Source organism: Archocentrus centrarchus, chromosome 19 (assembly GCF_007364275.1).
Source record: "Archocentrus centrarchus isolate MPI-CPG fArcCen1 chromosome 19, fArcCen1, whole genome shotgun sequence".
Classification (NCBI taxonomy): Eukaryota; Metazoa; Chordata; class Actinopteri; order Cichliformes; family Cichlidae; genus Archocentrus; species Archocentrus centrarchus.
In genome coordinates this window covers 27,759,781-27,780,104 of record NC_044364.1, presented here as the reverse complement: position 1 = coordinate 27,780,104, position 20,324 = coordinate 27,759,781, and the positions used below count along the sequence as shown (strand labels likewise).

General features: G+C 41.9%; 1 protein-coding gene across 1 annotated transcript in view; it reads right to left on the bottom strand.

Moving 5' to 3' along the window:
• Nucleotides 1-2,219: 2,219 nt before the first annotated feature.
• LOC115798681 (vesicle-fusing ATPase-like) overlaps nucleotides 2,220-20,324 on the bottom strand; it is a 34,451-nt gene continuing 16,346 nt past the window's right edge. Inside the window, exons 9-22 of the mRNA XM_030755616.1 lie at nucleotides 19,699-19,898; nucleotides 17,666-17,831; nucleotides 17,425-17,499; nucleotides 16,881-17,068; nucleotides 15,845-15,940; nucleotides 10,944-11,100; nucleotides 10,657-10,790; nucleotides 10,325-10,391; nucleotides 10,092-10,171; nucleotides 8,325-8,459; nucleotides 7,942-8,055; nucleotides 4,516-4,571; nucleotides 4,258-4,299; nucleotides 2,220-2,740 (exon numbers count right to left, since the gene is read on the bottom strand). Coding sequence (XP_030611476.1) covers nucleotides 4,278-4,299; nucleotides 4,516-4,571; nucleotides 7,942-8,055; nucleotides 8,325-8,459; nucleotides 10,092-10,171; nucleotides 10,325-10,391; nucleotides 10,657-10,790; nucleotides 10,944-11,100; nucleotides 15,845-15,940; nucleotides 16,881-17,068; nucleotides 17,425-17,499; nucleotides 17,666-17,831; nucleotides 19,699-19,898 — 1,490 coding nt within the window. The 3' untranslated portion in view covers nucleotides 2,220-2,740; nucleotides 4,258-4,277. The remainder of the gene's footprint in view (nucleotides 2,741-4,257; nucleotides 4,300-4,515; nucleotides 4,572-7,941; nucleotides 8,056-8,324; nucleotides 8,460-10,091; nucleotides 10,172-10,324; nucleotides 10,392-10,656; nucleotides 10,791-10,943; nucleotides 11,101-15,844; nucleotides 15,941-16,880; nucleotides 17,069-17,424; nucleotides 17,500-17,665; nucleotides 17,832-19,698; nucleotides 19,899-20,324) is intronic.

The following is a 20,324-nucleotide window of genomic DNA, read 5'->3' as shown; positions in this document are numbered from 1 at the left end:
TAAAATACCATAAAAAAAAACTCAACAATAAATTGATCCCAACAAACATTGTGTGCGACTGTATATAAAAGATGGACTTATCCACCTTGTGGTTTCCCATTGGTTTCTGAAGTTAGAGCATTTTGGTCATTTTGGTTTTTTGGAGCCAGAAGAGACCATATTTGGATGAGGGTGGAGGTTTTATTCATGTGCTCCCTAAACAGATTTCTCAAGCTGGGAAGTCATTCCATTGACTTTAAGCTGGAATCAAACATGGATGTGACACAGACTATTTGCTGCATTTTGTTGTTCACAGTGTTTAAACAAACCATAAAAATACTTTACCTGACTTGTTATCATGGTTACTGCTAATAAATAACTTGTCTACCTAATCTGTCACTCTGTGGGGGGTGGGGGGCATTTTTTTTCATTAATCAATTATTTATTTTCCAACTTGAGTGGGTGTTCATGTGAATTTTTCCAGCTGGAAATATTTTTTTCCCCGACAACACATCGCATTGGTTGTGTATCCACAGACTGTATGGGTGCATCTAGGCTGCAACCTCTGGGGCAACAAAACAAAAATATTTTTAACAAACCCAACAAGTGCTAAAATATCATTATGGCAGTTATGTCCATCTTTTATGAACAGTATGAGTGTAGATTGTAGTTAAAACATGGAGGTACACTCTGTGACGGCACCCAGTGGTTGGAAACTCAGCAAGAAAGTTTTTAAGGAGGTCAAGTTAAAAAGTCATTTTTCCACAGGTTTCTACAGGACTGCAAGTCTTTTTCTAACCACAGGTATCGCCACCTAGTGGCCATCAGAAACAACAGGCAGCTAGGTCCATCTCTTATACGGTCTGTGTAGATACCAGCTAATAAATGCTAGAATTTCAGTCATCCAAAGTGCAAAGAGTTCTGGGAAGAACCGCTGGTACCACAGTGAAGTTATACTTCTGTGTTGGATCTGTGTAAAGCCTACAACTTGGCCTATATAAGTGGCCGGTGCTGTCGCCAGGACTCGTGTGCGCTCTGCAGTTTTGCATGTGTAGTACCAGTTGGCGGTGGAGTTTCTCTCTTCAGGTTGATCCATTCTCTTTATTTGAAAAACAGTGGCAGAAGAAATAACTGCAAATGCATAGCAGGAAACGGTGATTCGCAATGGACCAATCACAGTCGCTGCGAGCTGTGCTCACATGTAGTTACTTTTGTATGAAGTTTTTGGGAGGTTTGCAGCATAATGACAGCGTACACTTAATGCAGAAGCATAAATCCCACTTTACCCATAGTATTAGTCAGATGACAAAGTCTTGAATTAGCAGCAGTGATGCCTAACAGAATGCCATGTTTTCATGTTACCAGGCTGTAAACATTTGGGCATTTTAACACTATTCTATGGGGACTGACTCACTTTAGGCATCAGCCTCTACTGGCCATTCAGTAAACTGCAGAAACTGGCATCATTTTTTAGCTCCACACTGCTGTTGGCACCACAGAAACACACCCATGAGCCACTCTGTTGCAGACACTTTCCATCTTTCTCTTGAAAACATTGTGTAGGTTATTCTGACTCAAACCCACACACTGCATCAAATGTACATTAATCTACAGCTGAAAACAGTCTCAGAACGACTTTCTTCTGAGTGGAAAAGTTTATATTATAAAGAATATGCAGGGCAGGAGGTTTGAAAAATAACTCGTGGTTGGTTCTGGTCTTTTCTCGGGGGGTCACGTGAAAATGTAGCCATTCAAATGAACCATCAACGTGACATTTACTTTTTTTAAAAAAAATGTATGTAATCAATTATTTCACAAGTTTTGGTTCATATTTGTCAGGAGCTACTGATGCATCAAACAATATTTTGCTGCGTTTGGATCACATGCAAGTGCACACGTGCAGCAGTAGCTCCTGAGTAAATGAGTGTTTGCTCTACAATCATTGCTCAACACAGAAGCTGTGGAGGTTAACCTCAAATGTGTGAATGGGTTCATCTCTTCTCAAATATTTCATAATTAGGAGGTAATTACACCAAGTGATAGTTATGACATTCTTATGATTTCAACAGCCACATTTAATAATTAACTTAAATTGTTTTTTTTTCCTTGGAGGCAGTTTTTTGTGGAAAGGTGAGACAGCTTTTTGGAAACACTGAAAACCTGCATTATAATTATGGATAACATACATGCGTCCCAGCTTCCACACGGATCATCAAACAATTTCAGATACAACAGAGGTTTTTTTTATTAGTGATATTATTTAATTAATACAATAAAAAGATCAGAGGCGAGGAAGATTGCAACATAAGAAAAGAACTCTGTAGGCTGAACACGTACATCCAATATTAAAAGGGTGCAGGAACAAAAACAGTTACAGAAGTAGAAGAAGAAAGTCCGCACACCAGAGCGCTCCTGGAACAAACATTTAATACAAAAGGACTTTCAGTCAGTAACGTTTCAGGCCACCAGTCTGAAAAGGGCACAGTGGCCCAAAACGTTACTAATAATATATACTAATAAACTAATAAATACATACTAAAACATTTTATATATATATATAAATCACAAACAGATTATAGAAAAAGTCAGCTACATACCACAAGAACTGTGCATGTCTCTAATTTTTATTTATTGATTGATTTTTTTCTCTAATTGAACAGGTTAACAGAATGCTGCAGAGGAGGAGGCTGCCTGCTTGCAGCTCAGAGAGGCACGCAGAGCTTCCTCCTGCCATCCTTTTCAGGCTTCTGATCCTCTGCAACTGAGTGAAGAGAGAGAAATAAAAGTGAGAGGAGACAGGCAGGCAAAGGAGGGATGCTGCCACGAGAGAGCACCTGTCTAGTCGACCTATTTTGAGGCACGCTGTGCGTCAGCTATACCATAAGTCTCTGAGCCTGTGATGAGAAGCAAAGCTGCTGCTGCAGGTTGGAGGATTTGTTGTTCATCACCCTGAGCAGACCGTCTTCCCAGGGTTTATTTCAGAAAGCAGTATTAGCAGCCTAGACACATAACTCCTTAAACTTTGCTCTTCTGGCCACAGTGAAGAAGATTTAATCTTTTTTTTAATGATTCAGATAAAAACATGGGATTCTGAGCAAAATCACTGCCACGATTAAACAACACCCAGTGCATATTGGTGCTACTTTAACTTAAGCGTGTGCAGTCATGATAAAAAGGAAGTACGTCCTCTTTGAATTCTAAGGTTTTTTTGTACAGGATGAATAATCTGGTTTTTAGCAGGTCTTAAAATGAGGTAAATACAACAGAACGTGACATGTTACACAAAAAAAAGGAAAGACATCAGCAATGATCTTGGATAAGCAACTGCTGCTCCTCATCAATCTGGGAAGCCTTTATAGGGCTATATCCAAAAGATTATTCACAGAGATGCAAGTGATAAACATTCGAGATAGATGCCAGTCTTCCCAGAGCTGAACATCCCAGCATATTCACCCCAAGGTCAGACTGCAATACTCAGAGAACCTGCTCCGTCTCAGACTCTTCATGTCTCAGTCAGCATGTTAAATGTTAAAGTTCATGACAGGACATTTGGAAGGAGAAAGCCTCTTCATGGCAGCACAGTTACAGCTGTGAACAGATGTCCAGATGAGACCTAAGTGGAGATGCTTGACCCTGATGCACAGTTCCCACATCTGGTGAAAACCAAACACAGCATATCAGCACAAACGCCTCAGACCCACTGCCAGCACGGTGGTGGAGGGCTGAGGATTTGGGCTTGTTTTGCAGCTGCAGGAACACTGCAGTCATTGGAGCCCATCACAAAATATGAGGCAGGAGTGCCCCTTTAACCCTATTTATGAATTGATTTTAAAAGACATGGGTGTGCCTTGTATGTGGAAACAAGCTTAATGCTGCACGCTGCAAAGCTGTGCATGTGCATGACTCCCAGACTCAACACGGCCACCCTTTTCTGTTTGGTGGTTGTAGTATAAACGTAGCATAAAGCTCAGTAATTCATACTCAGGCTGCTTCTTGACTGGACGCACTGACTGCTTTGCCTGTCACTGACTCTAACTTACATCTAAATAGAAACAGATGAATGAATGAATCATTTCAACACTCCTTAGTCTAAAGATAAGTTTGGTAATTCAGGGCAGTTTTGACTTGGCACCCGACTGGACTTGTATAACATTAATTCAAAACTCTGACTGTGACTCTTTGGAGAGTAGAGTCAGACTTTGACATCAGCTCCCATCAACCCTCGACAAGAAATGATGAGTAAAAAAAATGAAACAGTTTAGTTTAAAGCAGTCTCACCGTTGAACGATGCCTCTGTTTCACAGTGTGGCTCCACTGAGTCTAGATTGCCACAAACATCAGGGAAAAAAAGGAAAAAATGTGTATTATAAATTACATTTGGTACAATGTAAACACTCTGTGCTTCTGACTAGCTTTTTCCTTTCTGCTACATTTGTAAATGACGGCTGGTGAAAGCGACAGATGTGTGGTGAGTGTTCAGTGTCAGTGCCGATCCCGCTCTGGAGATGCGGCTAGAAACAGGAAAAGAATACTTACCCTCCTTCATCCCCCAGTAGACTTATGAACTTCTTAACTCTGGAGCCCGGATCAATCTGAAAGACAGACAGGCTGCTTAGCGCTAACAGCCACACAGTAAAATAACTCCATTTATTTACAGGTCCTTTGTGAACAGGCACTGGTTTCTTCAGGTGTTAAACATCACAGCGGCATGCTATGAACAGTAGCAGGTCCTGGAGTTCATGTTTCAATTTGGATTGAAGAGAAGGGGAGGGAAGAGGAAGCAAAATTAATGGGAACCAATGCAATAACTTAGGAGTGTGTCTGGAATCGCCTGTAGCAACCAGAGCAGGCAGAAACACTGGAACGAGAGAAAAAAGATAAAGACCGCAAATGTGCACACGTGTGGATGTGCGGCCGTCTGCAGCATGTCTCAGCAAACACGGGTTCATACTTCTTTAGGCTCAGAATGGGCCGGGGGGAGGGGGGCACTCTGCATAGCTGCATTGGAGCATACCACAGCAATTACACATCCCCAACAAACAGGCCGCGCACATAAGCAACAGAACAGAGTCAGTGAGGAGGAGAAAGCAGCTAACGGTGGGATTTGGGCCACGTTCTGTGATGCTGCTGGCTGGAAGTCTGTTCAGTAACCACATGTTAATTTGGAGGATGAGATTTTGGGGCTTTTATTATGTAAAAATTTATATATACTTTTATCCCAGGACTCAAGTAGCTTTGCATGACCCACAGTTCAAAAGAATCCTTATTAATCTTATATTGGGCCTTCATACAGCCCTCAGTCCATCCTCTGCCACCATTCCCGTTTAAGCTAATTTTTCTTCTGATTGGCTGCCCTTTGTAAACAAAAGGTCTGAAAAACAGGTGGGTGGAGCTTCTATGCTCATAGCCAGAGCTCATAGAGAGCTAAGGGCAGAGGAAAAAAAAGAAAACTGAGCGTTTAGCGCAATATGAAGCCTCAGCTTTGTGCTTAATACATGAACATCCACTGCTGTAAAAGCATATATATGACAGAAAACAGGGACAGACATGATGATCTTTAAAGCCTCCAGCAGTCTAGGCAATGATCAGCCAATGATTTATGATGACTCACCACTTTTAGAATCAATCAAGCTGATTATGCTCGTGTCCCGACAGGATCAATGCCCCTGCAGGCTTTGTGAGTAAGTCGTTTGGGGGAAAATCGGGGCAGAAAATAACTGCAGCTCTCACTACAGCACAGAAAAATGCATAAAAATAAAACTTAAAGGCCAAGCCACAAATCCCTTCAGGCAAAGTCAGGAAGGTGAGAAGACTTTATACCCACTGTACCAATCTACATAACTGTTGGGTTGAAAGGAAGACAAAAATCTGCTATGACTCGGTGGTTTCTGTTTTCATTTTTGTTCATGTCATTTTTTTTTTTAACCTGCCCCTCACGCTGGCCCCTTCAGTGGCTGATCTTTGATTTTGCTCAAATCTTTGGTACAACCAAACCATGAAGTGTCTAAGACTTTTCTGATGAGCATCTTATTCGTAACACGTGTATATAACTTGGAAAGCTGCGCGGAGCACGGTTTCACAACTATGAATGTACTGGAGAGGATGGTTTGTGAACTAGAAATGTACTGGATCACTCTGCTCAACAAATCATCAGCAAAGCCACACAGTTTTTCACTCCAGCTAATAGATGACAGTTTTCTGTGCCTGACAGACGGATCCTGTTGACTGTCAGGAATGCCGGCCAGATGTTAAAGAAGAGGAGGGACGGCCTGCTCAAGCTCAGACCACACTGAGAGAAAATAATAATAATAAAGCAGAGCCTGTGCCAATTTCAAATCTGTGTTTTGAATAAAATGGGAGGTGATGAGAGAGTTATTGAAAAGACAGTTTTCTTGCACTTCACAAGTTTCATACCTAACCTTTCTGTTGTCTAACACAACTAGTACACATGGAGCTCCAACAGCATAGGAGCATAGCTAAAGTACACTATAATACCAAAGGTATTCACTCAGGTGTTCCAATCACTTTCATGGCCACAGGTGGATAAACCAAGCTTGCAGACTGGTTCTACAAACCTTTGTGAAAGAGCGGGTCGCTCTCAGGGGCTCAGTGATCAGCATGGTACCGTGATAGGATGCCACCTGTGCAACGTGCTGTTTTCCACAGTTGAGCAGCTGCATCCAAGCCTTACTTCACTGAGCACCTCGGATGCAGTGGTGTAAAGCACGCTGCCGCTGGATTGTAGAGCAGTGGAGACGTGTTCTCTGGAGTGACGAATCACACTTCTCTGCCTGGCAATCCAATGGTCAGGTCTGGGTTTGGTGATTGCCAGGGGAACGGTGCTTGTGTGACTGCATTGTGCCAAGTGAGCCAGTTTGGTGTGGAAGAACTTGACTGGCTTGCACAGAGTCCTGACAGAAATCCCACAGAACACCTTTGGGATGAATTAGAGCAGACACTGTGAGCCAGGCCGTCTCATCCCACATCAGTGTCTGACCTCACAAATGCAAGGAGATAGTGTATGTTTAAATAGTTAAAACAAACTACACCAATCCATTAAAGGCTGTGTTTTAAATTTCTTTTTTTAGACCAACAATATAATATGTGCATATCCAAGATGTTTAATACAAAGTATGGCCTCCTCCAGACGCCACCTGTCTGCACATGGACTGCACAAATGTTGTTTTGTTGAGGAACTGCTCTCCACTCCTGGATGAGCGTAGCCTGCAGCTGTGCAAAGGTCATTGGTTGTGGCTAACTCTGACGAACACGCCGACCCAGCATGTTCCAGGCATGTGCGAGGAAGAGTCTGGATACGCTACTGATACAGAAAGGTGTGTGCTACTCCAGCACTGTCCTGCTGAAACATCCACAGGGTAGAATACTGTCACAAGAATGGCACAAGCACAGGTTGGAGCATTTCATCTGCTGGTCAGATTTCTACCAAGACCATCACATCTGAGGCGGTGCTCTCATACAGTAGGTCAACAGGTCAGACACACATGCCAGCATCCAGCATGCCAACAGCATGGTCAACAGTCAGTCAGCCAGTCATGGTATAGCAGCACTGATGTGCACACATTGGCTTGAGAATGTACTAATGAGTTAATTTGTTTCTCGTCATATATACAGTCTATGGTATATCACAGACATGTAAAAATGTTTACTGTGATTAGCATACATGCTAACTTTTGCTTATAAGTACTATTGATGCTAATATGAGTACTATTAATCACACAGGTATTTGGTTACTGGATGACAAAATAAATTCATTAATGCACTTCATAAAATACATTTTGATGGAGACATCAACATTTTGCTTAAATCCAGATTTTACATTTAAAAAAAAAAAAAAAAAAAAAAAAATCAGTCGTTCTTCTTTGATCATAAACGCCTGTTGAAAATCACGACAGTCCATTAAAGCGGTCTCACTTTCCAGTGCAAAGACTATCTGTTTCTCACCTGTGCTGCCATTTCTATCAGCATGAGCAACTTTTTAATGCCGATCCACAAGCGATGGCCCTTTACAGCTTTAGCTATTTCAGCCCGTTCTGTCTCATTGAAACTGCCCAGCAGCTGTGTAAAGCAGACAGAGACAGGAGAACATCAGTATGAGATGGAAACAGTTCAATTCTGTCATTCAGGTTGAACACATTCAGTGTGTAATCAGGAAATAAGAAGAAATTCATGTTCTCTAACCTCTTCACTGACAAAGTGGATGTCATTCTTAAAAACGCTGGTTAGAATATTTAGTTTCAGAGATTCATGTATTTACTGACAGGTTTCAAGTGTCAAAATCATAAGATAGGGATATGTGTGTGTGTGTGTCTGTGTGTGGGGTTTACCTCCAAGGCCTTTATCAGCTCCTCTCCTTTTGAGATGTTGGGAATGTGGATCGTGGTGCTGAAAGCATCCAACATCTCCATTTCCTGAAGGATGTCTTTACGACTTGTGGTGCCGACGATCAGCAACTTACGACCCTGAAAGAGAATCAGGCAACATTTTATCTGGTTCTTTAAGCGTTTGCTCACATTCAGTAGCTGCTTCCTCCTGCTGGTCATAGGAAAAAGAGATACTAATGATATCCATTTGCTAATGAACAGGAAACGGAAAAACAGAATAGGAGAGTGGGGGGGCTTGATGCTGCATTAAATAAGGCTTGAAACTAACAATTGAGACCACAAACTCTTGAGGAAACTGTTCACTAATGTCACAGATAAAATGAGAAGTAGCATCATTTTTCCATCATCCTACACAATCAGATTCATTTTTGCGAGGAGTCGTGACCTGCTGGCCATTAGATAAGACGGGTTTAAGGCACATCCGCATTCACGTTTCAATCCTACAGGCTACATCCATCTTTCATATACAGTTTTATGGCTTTAAGGCAAGTCAGCTGACATGGGGTGTTAACACACACCTGGCCACATACACACATATGCAATCGCAGTTTGCATTAGTAGTTTTTATGTTTCTTTAAAGCACTTTGTTACATTGGAAGTGGATCAAGTCAGCACAGTTAGGGTCAAATACATGCAAATGTATATGATGGTTGTTTTGCATTTTTTATCTATCCTATCACAGTTTCATCAAGCACCTGTGTTTGATGACAATAAAGGTTTCTGATTCTGATTCAGATATTCTTTGCATGCATTTATGTTCTGATTGGCTGCTTTAGAATTGTGGGAAATCACAGCTGTCAAATTGTTCAAATTTTGCTGTATATTTCTGATACTGTCCAAATTTTGATGCAGGCTGTCTCTGAAGCCAAAGTTCTTATTGGTCATTGCTGAAGACTGAGATATAGGACCACTGATTTTGTCCCAGATGAAGGCAGACATTGTAGAGGGGCTCTAAGTCACAACAAGAGTACAAAGAATAGAAAATAATGATAGAAAGGAGAAAAAGAAAAGACAATGGAGCATAATGGAGCAGAGGACAACAGTAGAGAAGACAAACATGAGCAGGGAAGAAAGAGGAGAAGCAAAAGAAATGTAGCTCCACTAAGCCGACGAGCTGGAGAACAACCAGAAGAAGACGAAGGAGGAGAGGCGGAGGAGTGGCGAGCAGACAGGGGGATTATGGCTGCCGCCTGCCCCCCCATGGCGTGGGGGGTTGCGATGCTGCATGCAGATGAGGTGCCACACAGGCGGCAGTGCTGCCAGGTCTTGGCTCTCTCACAGAGCCCATTCTCCTCCGTGTCCCCCTGGCCTCCCCCGGCCCCAGGCACCCCGCTGGGCCCAGCGCTTTACAACCCCAGAGGAGCACTGCAGCCAGGCATTCAACACCAGGCCCCGCGCCACTTCTCATGCACATGCAGCCATATAGTGGGCTATACCCTCATTCACAAACCCATCAACAACAGACACACACAAACTACAACCAAAGAAACTATGAGAAATGGGTCTCCACCACCACCATTCACTCCGAGCACAACGGGCCTGGACCAAACACTTGCTAATAACCATACACTCACACACAGGCGTTCACACATGCCAGTTGCAGCCGAGGACCTCCAACAATTTCTCGCAAGAGTTTATGGTGGCATCAATAAGATCTGCTGCCCTCTTTCTGCTAACTCAGGACTAGCAACACCACATAAACTTTGTTACCTTCGGAGGGGGTTTCTTCAGCAGCACCAGCAACGCCTGTAGCACCATGTTGGAGAAACGAGGGCCAATTGGCACATAATCTGATGACACACATAATCAGATTATTTAATTTCCTCTTCCTCACAAAGTCTGATTCAAATAAAAAACAATAACTTCAGGAATGCAAGTGAGTAAAAGATCAAAATTTTTTTTTTTTTTAAGCTGCCCGGTCGTATTTGGCGCCCTTGTCTTACCCAACAAGCGCTCGATGTCATCCACAACCACACAGCTCAGCTGGGATTTGTACGCATCTTCAAATATCTGTCAAAGGGAAATAAAAGTCACAACCTGATCTGCTTTAAAGAGTGAGTCAGGCTGGATGTTACAGATACTGTCCCTCAGTGTTTTTGTCTTAAACTTTATATTTCTTCATTCAAATTGAATCCTTGGTTCTACGTGGCACAGCTTCATGAATCTTAAGTGCTGCAAATCTCTTAATCTCAGCATTAGCTGCACGGGAAACCCAGCTGGTTCTAAACCACATAACATCTGGTATTTATATGCACTAGATTTAGAAATCTGTTACCTTTTTAATGGCTTGGCATTTGGCGATCTCAGAGTGTCCGATCATCTTGTCGGGGGAGCAGATCTTAATGAAGGGAATTTGTGACAATTGGGAAATCTGAGCTGCCAGTGCCGTTTTCCCGCTGTTAGGTGGGCCTGAGGGTGAAAAGCAATCACAAATCAGCTGTTTTTAAAGCTCAGTAAAACAGGTCTTTGTCCTCACTTTACAGTCTTTTTCATGGGTTGTATCCAGACTCAGAACGATTGTCATGTGTGACCTCAGTGGGTTTTGCAGTACATGTGTGTTACCTTCCAGCAGGACAGAGACTAGCGGCGTGCGGTCACTGTTCTTTGTCTGCTGCACCAGCAGCTCCCCCTTTTCCAGGGCTGCCGCCACTTCGTCACCCCATTCGATTATATCGTTCATGATGTAGCTGGCGTAGTCCTCCTCGTTGGTTCCAAACGCCTGAAGGAGCGGTACAGGGAGAGAAAAACAACGTTTGGCCGAGTGAGCTCAACCGAGAAAGAAAATATTCATTGTAAATCAGATGATTCCTCAGTGTTGTAGTCTTTCTATGAATCCACTGAGGGTTAGTAATTTACAAAACAGAGTATTTGGGATGTAACCCCTGCTTATATCTGAACTGCTTCCAATAACAGGAGCTTTATGTACAAATCCCAGTGAACAGGTTCAGTCTAGGTGTAAGAGAGTGGTGAGAGGACCCCGAGGCATGTCAAAAACAAAACAGTTTATATTAATATGCAAGACCTAGAGCAGTGACAAGTGCTCTACTTCATAATGCTGTCATCACAGGTTTTTGTCACAGTCCGATGAGGAGAACAGACCAGATTGTTTAAAGGCATCTGTCAAACATTTAATAAATATGAGTCGCCAGCCTTACACATAAGGTCAGAATAAAGTCAAGATCCTTTTGCAAAAGCTGTGGCGCGTTCAACATAAGAGACTGTTTAGTGGTTTTAAAAATCAGCAGCATCTTAAATCAGACTGATCAAACCAAACAGGTTCTACTACGTTATTTTTTTTTTCTCTTGGTTCAAAAATACTGAAGCTCAATAACCAATATGAGCATGCATAAGTGCTTCTGTTTCTCCAAAAGCATGATGGGAAATTATCTCAGAAGAAATGTGGTTGTTGTCTTCCAAACAGCGACTGTGAAGGATCCCCAGAGCTGTGCAAAAATCTCAGTCTGACTACAAACCTTTCCCCCGGCTTCTACTTTATGATGGGCTAAAGCATCATGGTAAATGACATACAATTAAACTAAATAGCTATAGCTATGTATGCTTTGCTTGTATTTGTTTTGCTTCCATCAGATTTTTTCACCGATGTTTTTCGCCTATTCCTCCTGAGGATTAGAGCCTCTGTTGAACAGCAGTACCAACCGATTCCAGGAGGCCATGGATTTAATATTCCACCTGTGCTAGAGACCGTACCTCTGTGCCTTCGTCGCAGCCCACCCTGGCCTCCCACTAACAAACGCCGCAGGAAGCGAGGGAAACGCGTGACAGCAAGATTTAAAAAACTGCTTGGCGTCCTTCTCAGCGGCTGATCCCTGTGATCTGATGAGGGATTGCTTTCTGGACCTGTTGGGGACTGTTTCCCAGCAGTCATTGGAACCTGCCTACCAGTGGATCGTGTCCGTCGCCCCACTCTCTATCATCGCTGCCCCTCGGCTCCTCTCACCCTGTCTCCGTAGAAGCAGAGTGGAACGCCGGAAACTTTGTTCCCTGGGTCACGCATCCCAGTCGGCTAGTGTTTCTGCCTTGGCCAGGCTGGCTCTGGTTAATGCTAGATCGCTAGCCAACAAGACTTTCATCCTAAATGACTTTTTCACTTCTCGTCACCTGGATTTTCTTCTGGTGATGGAAACTTGGCTACACACAGGTAAGTTGAGCCCAATGTCTGAAGTTGTCCCACCAAACTGTCACTATTTTAACTCACCTCGGACAACCGGCCATGGTGGAGGGCTGGCCACTGTTTTTAAAAACACCTTTAAGTGTCGGCAGCTAGCAGTTGACGGCATCTATTTGAGATTAAACTTTCCACCTTGATGCTGTGCGCTCTGGTTCACCGATGACAAGGATTTTATCCAAGACTTTTCTGAATTTCTTGCAGAAACTATGCCGAAATATGACAGTGTTTTAATCCTTGCGGATTTTAAATATTCGTGTTTGCTGCCCGAATACGCCGCTGACGAACGATTTTTTTAAATCTTCTGGACTCGACTCATGAACATGGACGTACTCTGGACCTTGTGTTGTCTAGTGGCCTGTCTCTTTATAACATAGAAATCTGTGAACCAAATCTTTCTGATCACAAGCCTATAATATTTGAGTGTTCACTTTCAGGTCAAACTGTGAAATTTGACATACCCTTACATCAATCTCGCATGGTCACCTCAGCTATTGCTGATCGGTTTTCCTCTTCTTATCAAATTAGTAACCATGCCATGCTTTTTGATGAATCTTCCCACTTAAACACTGACAACCTACTTTCTCTGTTCAATTCAATTTGTTTGGAAATCCTTGATTCCATTGCTCCTCTCATAACTAGGAGTCAAAACGTTAAAACTGAGCCTTGGTTAAATAGGGCTACCACAGAAATCAGACAACTATGTAGACAAGCTGAACGAAAATGGAAAGAAGATAAGCTCCAGGTGTCTTTTATTGCACTCAAAGAATCCCTGAAAAACTATCAAAAAGCTTTTAAAGCAGCAAAAACAAAATACTTCTCTGAGATGGTGTCTAATAACTACCACAGACCACGTATTTTATTTAAAGTTATTAAGTCTGCTCTCAATCCTCCTGACACTCCCTCTTTTGTAGCGTCCACAGAGATGTGTGAAAATTTCCTGAGATTCTTTGTTGACAGGGTTGCTAACATCAGGTCTAATATCATCCCTCCTGTCATTGACTCATTTGTTCACCCATCTACTTCTGCCACTTTTGACCACTTCGAGCCCATTTTCCTCTCTTTATTGAACCACATAGTCTGCCACTTGAAACCCACGAGCTGTCCCCTGGATATTATTCCATCTCGACTACTAAAAAATGTCTTTCATACTGTGGGAACAAGCATTTTGTCTATTATAAACAGCAGTCTAATTTCTGGTCATGTCCCTGCTAACTTTAAACATGCTGTAGTGGAACCTATTCTTAAAAAACAACATCTAAACCCTACAATCTTATCCAATTTCAGACCAATCTCCAAACTACCTTTCCTCTCTAAGGTTCTGGAAAAAGTTGTTTTTCTTCAGCTTCAGACTTTTTTTTAGATCAAGACAATATTACTCAAGTATATCAATCTGGATTTAAAATTCACCACAGCATTGAAATTGGTCTTTTAAAAGCACTGAACGACCTCCTAACTATTACTGACTCAGGGGATTCTGTAATGTTAGTACTCTTGGACCTCACTGCTGCCTTTGATACAGTAGATCATAGTATCCTCTTATCTAGATTAGAGCATTATGTGGGAATCAGAGGAACAGCACTTGAATGGTTTAAATCTTACTTAACCAACAGAACTTTTGCAGTTAGGCTGGAGACTATATCTTCCTTAAAAAGCCTGCTTACTTGTGGGGTCCCCCAGGGGTCCATTCTTGGCCCACTTCTTTTTTTCAATCTACATGCTCCCCTTGGGTTCAATCTTTAAGAAACATGGCATACAGTATCATTGCCATGCTGATGATTCCCAGATCTACTTGCCGCTAACACGCGGTTCTATGAGTCCGTTAAAAGCCTTGTTGAATTGTTTAGATATCAAGATTTGGATGGCTTCAAATTTTCGTAGCTTGAATGACCAAAAGACAGAGATCGTTGTGTTTGGTACCCCTGACCTCCATGATCTTGGCCCTCTAAAGCCTTTCAATAAACCCTTTGCGAAAATTCTAAGAGTGATTTTTGACAGCAAATTGACCTCTGAGAAGTAAATCAATGCTGTCGTCAAATCGAGCTTCTTTCATCTCTGACTTATCACAGAGGTGAAACCTTTTCTCGCCTGTGGGGACTTTGAAAGAGCGATCCATGACTCGTGAACGCAGCAGCACGTGTATTGACTGGCACTCGCAAACGGAACCATATATCTCCCATTTTGGCTTCCCTACACTGGCTCCCAGTGAGTTTTAGAATCAATTTTACAATCTTATTACTTGTTTTTAAAGCTGTGCATGGCTTAGCACCCTCATACCTCTCTGACCTCTTATGCCTACACGTTCCTACTAGGTCATTGAGGTCTGCCGAGCTAATGCTCCTTTCAATTCCAAGGTCAAGACTGGAACACAGAGGAGATCGGGCTTTTGCAGTTGTTACCCCGAAATTATAGAATACATTGCCCCTTCACATCAAGACCTCCCCAACAGTTGACATTTTCAAAACCCGGTTGAAAACTCACTTTATTCCATGGCTTTTACTGAGTCCTGATATGTTCTTTTAACTGTTTTATGCTTTTGTTTTAACTGATGCTTGTGTTATGTTATGTTTTACATACTGTGTTGCTTTTGTACAGCACTTTGGTCAACTGTTGTTGTTTTTAAAAAAGTGCTTTAGAACTAAATTTGACATGACTTGACTTATACAGTGCTTAACACCAATAAGGGAACTGAAATTACCAAAATCATTTTTTATGCTTCTGTAAGGGTTAATCCACCAGTGCGCACAAGCTCTTAAATACAAATGATATTTTTAATGCTAAAATATAATTATTGTTGTTATCCATGAATTTTCAAATTCACTGTTTTACAAAAAAAAAAAAAAAAAACAGAAGAAATCTGTAAAGCACATTATTATTATTTTTTGATTAAGATGCCAAATTACAGTTGTTTACTTGCATTCCCAAACAGACAATTATAACAATATCATTTTTAGTTTTAAACACATTTTTGACAGATTTCTAAAACATTTTTTTCTTGTTTTTAATGACATGTAGTCTAATAAACTTGTTAAGCACTGGAAGGGGAACGCTGTGATTCTGGTAGCCTCTCATAGGCTGAGGTTTGACAGAGCTGGCGATGGAAACTGGGAGGGCTGGAGAAGGTAAGGATGGTTTATTTAAACTTTACTGGCCGGGCAACCCAGCCTCAGATAAGCAGAAGATGGATGGATGGATGGATGGATGGATGGATGGATGGATGGATGGATGGATGGATGGATGGATGGATGGATGGATGGATGGATGCGTATCAACTTACGGGTTTGATGTCGTTATTCAACGAGGCCATGAAGTCGATCCTGCTGACCTGCAGCTGTTCTGCCGTCTCCATGTTTACCTCCACTGTGCTGCTGGCCTGCAGCGGAGCGACAAGAGAAACAGCACAGGTAAAGAGAGAGCAAATACTGAGGTGCTCTGGATGAACTCCATGCCCCTGCTTGTGAAATCCATTATATGAAGTACTGCACATGTAGATTGCAAAATGTGTCAGAAGACAATGTATCCCCTCAGAGCAGAAAGGTCAGACAGAGGGAGGGAGGGAAGAATAAGTGCCTAAAGGAGTGAAGAGAAACGTCACAGCCATCACACATGTGTAATGCCCTTGTCTGTCATTTATCATCACCCTCCAATATCTGCTGCTCTGCGGGGGCAGAACGCTTAACAGACAAGAACTTCACCTTATCTTTGTTCCTACTGAGCTGCATAGATTTGAGCCAATGCACCTGATAAAACACTTAAGGGAGGGCGCACACACACGCACGCACGCACACACACACACACACACACACCTGGGTACCTACCCAACCCTTCATCACCTGGGTGGCTGCTTAAACTGGCAATATATAGCCATATATTATGCCCACCAGGTGTGTGGCCTGCGACTTAAGCCAGGAGAGTGACGCTGTTCCCGTCAGCGCTTTTAAAAACTAAAATACTAGGCTTTCAAAACAATTAGTCAAAAATATTTGATTAATTTTCCTTCGATATTGTATTGTTTTTAATGACACTTTTCCTTCTCTTCTTTCACTTTTGTTTTCCTTTTAATTTTAGTGCCCTTTCATCTTTATATTGCTTTTAATCTTAGTTTTATATGGTGTGTGTTGGCTTCTGTAAAGCACCTTGTGGGACCTTCCTGTGAGAGTACCGTATAAATAGTGCATTTTGGCTTTATTGCTCTGAGGGCATTTTATTATTTTTTTCTTGTGTTTTATAAACCACAAAATGTAAATGTACACATTAACAAATGGACAATAAGTGTGAGCTGTAATAAAAAAATGTGCCCTGAGGATGCTGACCTTGATGTGTCTGTTCATGGCGGTGGACTGTGCAGCTCTAACCAGACCCTCCAGTTCAGCACCGCTGTAGTTCTTGGTTTCTGCAGCCAGCTCTTTAACGTCGACGTCGCTGGCCAGCAGTTTGTTCTCCCGCATCCTCGCTGTGTGGATGTTGAGGATCTGAATGCGTCCCTTTTCATCCGGTAAGCCTTAAAGAAGAAAGCAGTGACCACGCATGGTGTACTGGTTCTTTCTGACAGTCGGGAACAGCCCTGCTGACGCTGGTATTAACTTAATGAAGTAAGCTGCATAAGACACTTTACTGCTGCATGTGATAGCAGCGGCATTACTTATTTACACTGTGTTAAATCAGATTTTTAGGTCTTTAATGCACGTGAACAAAAAGTTATGAAATTTCCATTAGTTAAAAGCATTTTTCTTAATCTTCTATTTATTATTTTTCCAATTACTTCATTCCTTATGATGATTTTCACTACCTTTCCAGTCCACTGAGTGAAACTCTGGACAACAATGAAGCCTAATCTGTGTGTTCTCCACTTCTTACCAATCTCCATCTTCACCTCCAGTCTTCCTGGCCTCAACAAGGCCTCATCTATCAGGTCCGGCCTGTTGGTCATACCTGAGTGAGGGAGAGACGGCAGGAAGAGAAGAAAGCAGAGGAAAGGGAAGAAAAAGAGTGATGAGACCGAGTGCAGGTGTTCAGGCATAAAACACTGGAGAGGATTTGAGTGTACAAGTGTTTGTTAGTTTGTATGAAGTGGGAGAAAATGTTGGTGTGTTTGCACCTATGACCAAAATGTTGTTGAGCTGCTCCACTCCATCTATCTTGGACAGCAGCTGGTTGACCACAGTGTCGTGGACTCCTGTGCTGCCCGCCATGCTGCCACGCTGCTTACAGATGGCATCAATTTCATCAAATATGATGATGTGAAGGCCGCTGTTGGCACCGAGCTGCAACACAGAGAGGACGAGAGAGACGAAAGTGCAAACTATAAATATGAGCTTTCCACTGTTATCTCACACCATCTGTTCACACAAGCAGGGAGGACTTTTATGTCTCGATGATGCTGGTAAATCCAGTTTCTCTACATGCGTCACGCTGGATAATTCTGCAGGAGATGGTGGTATACAGTCACAACTACTTACTGAAAAACACAAAAGTAATGCATGTTTATCATATCTGAAAAAGGAGTGAAAATAAACTGCGAACGATAAACTCTGCCAGTTCACAAATCAAATGAGGAACATTATTTTTTTTGCATTAGAAGTTTCAAAATGGGATGCTAAAATATGCAAATGAAGCTTTATGCATCTAAATATGAGTTTACTGGAATACTTTTCCTAAACAGAAATCTAATCATTGGATAGAATGAATTTTTTTTATTTATGGCATATAAGATTTAAAGGTTTTTACAAAGAGAATTTATTAGCCCATAAATCTAAAATGACTCAACAGCCAGAAAAAGTCAATTCTTCACACGTTTTAGGAATAAAATGTCCAATAAATCAGGCACTGAATGATACACGAACAAAACCTCTAAGGAAGTAAATCTGGAACATCTGCTGAATGCAACTGCTGCTTATACTCAGTCTCAGGAAAGATAGATAGATATCACTACCATTAAACATGCACCAATTTCCAGAAATGTCTAAAAGTGTAGTACAATAAACACAAATGTGGATTTTTCTTTCAGATTTCTTCTCAAATTAGCAGATTTTTGCTTGCAGTTCCTCTTCTTAAACATAATGGTGTATGCATGAGTTAACCCAAATAAACAGGGCATTCAATTTTCTTCATTATTTTCAAGGTCTTAAAATATTATAATTGTCTGGCAAAATGTCATTTATACCCTTAGTTCTAAGAGTGAGAGTTTAATCCCAGGCCAAGTCTGCCGACGACCATTAAATTTTGTTGAAAAGGATATAATAGGAAGCTGAAACTAAACATGAAAAAACATTTTTATTAACAGAATTAAAAATCTGAAAGGAGTAAAATGCACACAGCAAAATAACTGAAATCAAAAGGAAATTTTCCATTTAAATTAAAATAAAACATATAAAAAAATTAAACTATTCAACTATAATAACTTTGTATCAAACCTTTATTAAAGTTTATTAAAGTATTTTTTCTTTCAGCCTCGGCTGATTGCAAGTATTGAGCTTCTGTGAATGAAAACAGTGATGGAGCAGCAGGGTGGGGGGTTATCGCTCCATCTGCAGACCTGTCAGACTCTGACGTAGCATTTAAAGCAGGTCTAGAGCTGGCCATGTCATACACTAGATGCTGTGTGTGTGTGTGTGTGTGTGTGTGTGTGTGTGTGTGTGTGTGTGTGTGTGTGTGTGTGTGTGTGTGTGGTGGTAGGAGGTCAAAGAGAACCCAGCCCCTCATTAAGTGGTGCAGAGTGAGGCTTGTGTCACATGATCCAAACCAACTAACACTGCTGGGTTCCTGTGCCCCCTCTTTCCCTTCCAAACTCACTCACACACACACACACCAGAACTTTAAAAAAATTATTACAGCTATGTCTGGCTAAAGGGCAGATCTTTCCACTCCTGGAGAAATTATGTTTTTTTGCAGTACTTATCAGTATTTCACAGGGATAATGGGAGAATACTAACAGCCACTGAGAACATACACGGTGACTTCTGATGACTTCTAGATACCAAGTTTTGGAAGGTTCTTGCAACACAGCTAATATATCTGGAATTAAACCAACTAATTCATTAATACCATCAGGACTTTATTGTTGCTCTGCTTTGGTATCTTTGCTGTATTACAGGAGCACAACAACAAACACACACCGTGTCCTGCTCTCACCCTCTTCTGTTCGTCCTCTGCGTCCGCAAACAGCTTCCTGATGTTTGCCTCCGACTCTCCCACGTACTTGTTGAGAATCTCAGGGCCGTTGATGATCTTTGGCTCCCGGGCCTTCAGCATCTTGCCGATCTGTCGTGCCATCAGGGTTTTACCACAGCCCGGGGGGCCGAACAGCAGGATTCCCTTCACGTGTTTACAGCCTGGAGACAGATGCACAGGCGAGGGAGAGAGGAGCTGATGTTAAACTGAGCATCTGCAGTTCACTTTCACAGAGAGAAAATGAGCAGAAATGCAGAATTTTGATGACATGTTCCCACAATAGTTGGTTTCTGTTTCTAGCCCGCTTGTAGTCCAGGTTGTATTGAGCAGTCATATTTGAGTAGACTCTGGCTGCTTAATGTTTTAGCTGTGTTTCAATCGCTCTGCATTAGTAAACACTGAACAGCTACAGAACAGCGAGCTTTGAAATGGAACAAATGACCCCAGAGGCTCAGTAAGCAGAGCGGCCGATGGGTTCCCAGTTAAAAAGAAACAGTAATTGAGCAGGAGAAGGCATCCCCTTCAGCTGCAGAGCGTTCATAACCCAAGATTTAGGACAATATTTTGGCTTTATGCAATGAACATTT